This window comes from Chamaea fasciata, unplaced genomic scaffold (genome assembly GCF_029207755.1).
Source record: "Chamaea fasciata isolate MVZ Bird 193981 ecotype frontalis unplaced genomic scaffold, bChaFas1.0.hap1 SCAF_9, whole genome shotgun sequence".
Lineage (NCBI taxonomy): Eukaryota > Metazoa > Chordata > Aves > Passeriformes > Sylviidae > Chamaea > Chamaea fasciata.
The window spans coordinates 13,089,690-13,096,597 of NW_027094094.1; the positions used below are offsets into that span (position 1 = coordinate 13,089,690).

Sequence of the window (6,908 nt, forward strand, 5' to 3'; positions counted from 1 at the left end):
GAAATGGGGTTCCTGCCGGGGAGGGAATAGCGGTGGTCGAGGTGCGGGCTGGTCCGAGACCCTCGGGAGTCGCCACGCCCGCCCTGCCCCTGCACGCCCCTGCCCACGCCCGGTGCCCGCGCCCGGGGCCCGCACCCGGGGCCCGCGCCCGTCCCGACGCGGGGGACACGGGGCAGCGCAGCCCCCGACGGGGCGGGTGATGAGGGACCTTCGGGCCTCCAGCTCGCTCTCGCAAGGCGCTTCCATGTTCCCGCACACCCTTTTGCCACTTGCTAGTTTTCACCTCTCCGGGCCAGGACCTGGGGTGTTTAAACGGATGGACACCTTTATTTTTCCTGTCGGGAATCACCTGGGAAAGGCCTGACTCTCCCCGTGCCCCATGCCCACCTTTTCACAGGGAGAACTGCGGTGAGCTCCAGGGCACGGAGCACCGGGCTCGGGGGGAGAAGCTCCGGAACGCAGCGGGTTTGCCCGGGGCGGGAAACGGGACGGACTCTGCCCCCCGCTTGTGTATCCGTGCAGGTGGTACTGGGCTGGTTGAAAGCCAGACAAGGGGACCGCTGCCCCAGGTGTCCCCGGCCAGGCAGTTCCAGCTGGGGGGCTCAGCCCAGCTCCCTCCTTCTCCGGGACTGCGCTGGACACGGACGGCAGCGGCCGGCGGCCCCTGGGACGGCGAAGAAGATTCGGAGATCCCTAATTTGGGGTAAATCGGGGTATCTGGGGCCGGCAGGAGGGGTTCCATGCCGCGTCCATGGCAGCAGCCTTCCTAATGGGCCGGGAAGGGCTTCGGCTGGGCCAGCCCACAGGGCGCGATTCAGCGCTGTCACCGCGTCCCTATTGCTGCTGCGGGGGGAGAAAACAAACCAACCGACAAACAAACAACAGTCCCACTCCCAGACCCACCCACCACCCCCCGAAAATAAAAAGACAGACCAGAAAAAAAAAACAAAACCAAAAATAAAGCACAAAACCAACAAAACACACAAAAAAAACCACTGAAAAGAAAAAAACAAACAAACAAACCAACCCGTATTGTATCTAAAATTTCAGGGAGAGCAAACCCCGAGCAATAGATCTACTCAGGTAGGTGATCCCAGGGAACGGCACATTTCAAACTGGGTGACAAACGAAGGGCACAATCCAGAGCTTCATTTTTAAGCAAAAAAAAAAAAATCATCTTTTGGTTGTCAAAACGCAGATTAAACAGCCAAAATCTCAGTTATTTGGAAATGGGGGGCTAGCAAAATTAACAGGCTACAAATCTTCAGGAGGAGGCTTTATTTACTAACCCGCCCCAGCCACGTGTGGTAAACTTCTGCGGGTGCAAGACGGCTCGGCATCTCTTCTCTTTGCACTCAGAAGTCAATAGATCAGAAACCCAAATTAACTCCCAGCTTATTTTCCATACACCCAGACACTTTTAAATTTTTTTTTTTCTTGGTTATAGTGAATTGTACTGTTTGCAGCCTCATTAAATCCATTCCAAGACAAAAGAATAAAAGACTGGGGGGAGGGAGGGGACAGGAGAGGAGGGGGAACAGGAGAGGGAACGGGAAAAAAAAACAGATAAAGAAAACAAATAAAGCCCTTTAACTAGATCTTCACATAAATGTCACAGTTTCTCAGCATTTACGATTTCCCTATTTAGCATAAAAACACTTAAGGACAAGATTGAAGGCTTTCCGAGAGATCTGGACAGAAGTCAAAGCTATCATTTGGAGGTAAAATAAAAAAACAACAAAAAAGAAAAAAGAGGGGATGGCGGAGTGGGGGCGGGAGGTGGCGGAAAACAAGTGCTCTTCCAAATAATACTAAAGAAAAGTGAATTTCATTGTAATTCATAGGCTTGTTCCAAATACCAAGAGAGAAAGAAAAAAGAATAGAAGCGCACAGATGCCCCGACGAAGGGAGAACAGCTCTGCTCCCATTGTTGTGGAGTTAAACAGTGGAAGGGAGGGTTAACCTAATCCATCAAATTGTCTGGAAATTGTGAAGAAAATTCAAAAACCATATGGTCTCCAAGCGCTCGCCTTCTCTCTGCTGTGGAGGGGCACGCTTGTTTCAGCATGGCGAACCGCAGGAGGCTGTATATGCTCCATTGTCGCTTGTCACTTCAGAGAAGAGGGCTCATTTGTCCCCAGTTTTCATGCTTTACGCTAAAAATTACAACCCCATCCATTCTCAAAGAGGAGAAAGATTTATTTAGCCTCGGAGAAACTGGACCAAAAAAAAAAAAAATCCAACCCACAAACCAACCCGGTCTTATCTGGACACTTCTCTGCCGACTCCATCACTGTACACCAGATTTGCCTTTCTCACATAAATTTTGCAAAGAATAGGGAGAAACACACGTTGCTCGACTCCAAAGGCAAGTCACGCTGCCAAGAGAAAACACATTCACCAGAGCTTTAATTTTGGCTGGAAAAAAAAAAAAAAAAAAGAAAAAAAAAAAAAAAGAAAGAAAAAAAAAAAGGGGGAAGAAATTAAAATAAAAATAAATAAAGGGAGGAAACGAAACCTTTTCCGTCCCCGTGTACCCGTGTCAGCTTTTGCCCAGAAGCGGGAGGCCTGGCCCGCCGGGCGGAGGGTAGCTCCCCCCGCAACACACCCTGCTCCTTTTGTCCAAATCGCTGATAACTCCTTGCTCCCGCTCGGATTTGGGATTTGTTTTTTCTTTCCATTTTTTTTTCTCTGCCCCTCTTTTATTTTTTCCCTCCAGTTTCAGGCTGGAAATGCCCTGCTGACAGCGGGAGGGTCCCGGTGGTCCCGCTCGTCCCTCTGCGCTCCCGCCGCCGCCGCGCATCCCCCGCGCCCGGGAAGCGCTGCCCGCACCTCCGGCCTTATCGGTGCTCCGCGTTCTTCCTTTGCTAAACTCTGCCTGGCATTAGACTAAGGGGGAAAAAAATTAAATAATAATATTGGTCTCGCTCGTGTGCTCCCTTTCCGTCATTTTTCTCTCAGGTACTGCTCTCAGAGTAACTTTAAATGCAATCGGGATGGGAGATTCCTGTGGGGGAAAAGTCTGGTCTAGCCTCGGACCGGCGGAGTGTTTTTTCAGTCACAAATGAAGGACGTTAAAAAATATATTAAAATGGTAAAGATTTTATTGTATCGGAAAAAAAGAGCTATCTGTACAATTCTAAGAGACAGTAAATAAAGCGACATTGTCCCTATCGGAACTTAAATAGCAGGCCTTTTAAAATTTGTACATTTCAAACAAAAACAGGTCTTAAATCTGTACATTTTTTTAAATTTATAATGTAATATTTAAATGTATTGATTTTGGAATTCGTCCTTTTTTATTTCCATAGCATGCAAAAAAATTCTAAAAAGAGTAAAAAATAATTCTAGGATTTTTTTCTTTTTCTTTTTTTTTTTTTGTTACCACCTTCATATCAAAAATACGAAAGGCAGCTTTTTAATAAAAGCACAACAATAGCAGAAAATGGTAAAAATAGCTTTTAATTGGTAAAATGAGGCAGAAATTGCATTGGAGACAAATCTCTATGCTCTAGGAAAAAAAGAAAGTATATATTTTTCAACTTGCATTATAACCCAGCCCCAAGTTCCCAAGATTGCGAGAGAAAAAATATTTTTAAAGAAAAAAAAAATCAGTTCGTGCACATCTGAAACATGCAAGGAAAGGAAAGCGGCTAAATTTTTTGCTGTTGTCGTTTTAAGCCTAACTTAAATCTTCTCTAAAGTGATTTGTTTCAGAAGTCTTTGAAAACAACTGCTTTCCCAAACATCTCTTGGAAGCCAGGTTTATTCCAAGGTTACGCGTCTCCCTTATAGATAAAACAATCGTCACTGATAGCTATTTAAAAAAAAATAATAATCGAAACCTCAAAAAGAAGGGGGAAGGAAAAAAATCCAATATATACGTTTAAATATTTATACAGAAGCCATCCGTAATTGCACCGTTCCGAAGATGTGGCAGGCGGAGGGATATCGACTCTACCCTAAATTAACCGGGAGGTGTGTGTCTGTGGTGGGGCTCTATTGCTTATTGCTCCGGCCGAGGGGAGCAGCCGCCCCGCCGCACTGCCGGGCCGGGATGGGGGCCGAGGGTGCCGGTTTGGAGCTGTCGGGATGGGGGGGGAGGGACATGGGGGGGGGGGGACGCCGGCCGCCCCTCAGTCATCCACGTCGATCTCCACGTCCTCCTCCTCCTCCTCCTCCTCCTCCTCGCTGTCCCGGCGGCTGCGAGGCCGCTCCGTGGGGGGCGAGGCGGGGCGGGGCGGCGGCGGAGCGCCGGGCTCCCGGGCGGCGGCGGGGGGCGGCGGCGGGGACCCGGGCCGTGCCTTGCCCCTTCCCTCGGCGCTGGGCTCCAGCTCGGCCAAGGCCACGATGTCCACGGCGGGGTTGGGGCCCAGCTTTTTGGCCGATTCCACGTCGGCCTTCATCTCCTCCAGGTCTCTCTTGAGCTTGGCGCGGCGGTTCTGGAACCAGGTGATGACCTGGGCGTTGGTGAGCCCCAGCTGCTGGGCGATCTGGTCCCGGTCCGCCGGCGACAGGTATTTTTGGTAGAGGAATCGCTTCTCCAGCTCGTAAATCTGGTGGTTGGTGAAGGCTGTCCGCGACTTCCGACGCTTCTTCGGCGTTTGCCGCTGCCCGAAGATGGTCATCCCGTCCCGGCCTGCCGACGAGCCGCCAGATTGTCCCCGCTTTCCCGTGTCCACCCCGACCCGACCCCGGACCCCACACCCCTTCCCCATCGGTATCTGGGGGAAGCGGGGCAGAGCCCACTCTCCCGCACCCCGAGGGCCACGTGGGGAGGATGCTGCCGGGTACCGGCCGCCCAGGGGCCCCCTTCCCACCCCATGCGACACCCTGGGAGATGGCGGGGGACGAGGAGAGAAGGAAAACCAGACCATGGGGAGGAGCGGGCCACCCACCCGTTGGAGGACCCCCTACTCTGAGAGTGGCTTACCTTCGGCCGCCTGCAGCACGCTGACTTCCAGCCCCTTGAAGGTCTTGCTGGCCAGCTCTTCCAGGGCGCAGAGGGGCGAGGTCTGGGAGAGCAGCGCCCGGCCGGAGAGGGGCAGCCCGGCCGGGGGGTGCTTCTCGGCGGCGGAGAGGAGGTGGGCCGTTCCGCAGAGGGTGTAACTCCTCCGCACCGAAGGCTTGTTGAGGATGTCCTCGATGCTGAAGGGTGTGAGGGGCTTGTTGGAGTTGGCCGGCGGTGGGAGATGATCCAAGGGGCTCCTCCGCCGTTCTTCCCCCGAGGAGGGCTTGGGTTCTTCTTTGGAAGTCATGGTGGGGCCGGGCTGCGCGGGGCTGCCTTCCCCACCCGGGACGGGGATGCGCTGCCGCGGGGAGAAGCCCCCGGCGGGACCGCGGGGTGACGGCGGCGAAGACAGCGAGCAAAAGTTGAAGCCCACCTCCAACTCCGGCGGAGGAGCCCCGGGTCCTCCCGGGGAGAGCCACGTCGGGCGGCGGGCCGGGCGGGCAGGGCGGCGGGCGGGCGCGGAGCGGAGCTGCCGTCGGTCCCTCGCCGAGAGGTGGTCCTGCCGTACCTCTTGTCCCAGGGTTTTGGGTCGGAGATTTCCCCCCCTCCTCTCTGTCTCCTCTCTCTCTCTCTCCCTCTCTCTCTCTCTCTCTCTCTCTCTCTCCCTGTCTCTCCTCTTTCTTTCTCTTTCTAGCTGCTATTTTAAGAAACACCCCAAATCACAGCACTTTCCCTGCCCCCCACCCCAAGCGAATACCCACCCCAAAATAATTTTTAAAAATAATTTAAAAAAAAAAAGAAAAAAAGAAAAAGCAGACTTCGTCGAGGGGAAGAGCAACCCTCGCACCGAGACCCCGGACCAGGGGGAAAGAAGCGAGAAGAGATGGGGTAATTGACTATTGCTAACAAGTTATTGTTGATTGGGAGGTAATCAATTATCTTCAATGACACTTTTCGCCCTCTCTTTCTCTCTCTCTCTCTTTCTCTCTCTCTCTCTCTGTCCAATGCAGGCTTTTGCAAGTTCGGAGACCCATTAATTAGGAGGCGGTATGGAGGTGGAGCCCAGTTGAATTATAATGCTGAATGCACTTGTCATATTCTGGCCCTGCTATTTGTTTGGACATATATATTTTTAAATTACATTACAAACCAGGCTTTATTGCATCAGGATAATACAGTATAGTGAAAAATAATAATAAGCGAAAACAAAACAAACCGAAAAATATCTGGCTGTATCTTTTTTTTTTCCCTCCCCCAAGATTTTTTTTGGTTTTCCTTCTATTTCTCCCTCCTGCTAATTTCTGCTACCAGGTTATTCATAATGTCTCTCTCCAGCTCTACTCAGAGCCGTTTGATTTTTATTTTTTTTAATGAGGGGAAGAAGGGGAGAGCTTGGTTCCAGGTAAGGCAGACCTTTCCTTTTCAATAAAACCCGAAGGTTTCCGCCGAATTTGTCGTGCTCCTCTTTCCCAGCGCCCTGTATTGGAGTGTGCTGCGGGGTCCGGGGCGGGAGCAGGGTCCCCCGGTGCCGGGAGAGCCCACGGAGGGATTGCGTGGCGGGCTGCGGGCCGGGAGCGCTCTGGGAACGTCGGCGACTTCTTGGGCTCCGGTGGCGCCGGGTAGTCCTGGCCGGGAGCAGCGCGGGGGGAAAGAGTCGGGGAGGGCCGGTTCCTAGCCCGAGTCCTTTTGCTGCGAGCCCATGGGCGGCTCTGGAGAGGGACAGGGGTGGCGGGGGTTGCTGTGCCCTCCACTCTCGGGGAATCCGGCCCGGCTCGGCTTTCTGCGGAGCCAGATCCGCTTCTTACTATTTCAAGGCGGATCACCATCCCGCTTCTGTCTGGCCGTTCCGCAGGGACGGAGACAAAGCCCAGAGCCGGGGTGAACAGCTTGGCCCCCACTGCGGACGTGAACACCCCACGGCCCCCGGGGGGACCCCGGCCGGGACATGAGCCCCGGG

General features: G+C 53.1%; 1 protein-coding gene across 1 annotated transcript; it reads right to left on the bottom strand.

The window, feature by feature from the left end:
* Positions 1-4,020: 4,020 nt before the first annotated feature.
* LBX1 (ladybird homeobox 1) lies at positions 4,021-5,692 on the bottom strand. Its single transcript, XM_066190578.1, has 2 exons — positions 4,934-5,692; positions 4,021-4,639 (listed from the first exon to the last, which is right to left on the bottom strand). Exons 1-2 carry the CDS (start codon positions 5,256-5,258, stop codon positions 4,137-4,139), a joined length of 828 nt encoding a protein of 275 aa, XP_066046675.1. The 5' UTR covers positions 5,259-5,692; the 3' UTR covers positions 4,021-4,136.
* Between the last annotated feature and the right edge of the window lie 1,216 nt (positions 5,693-6,908).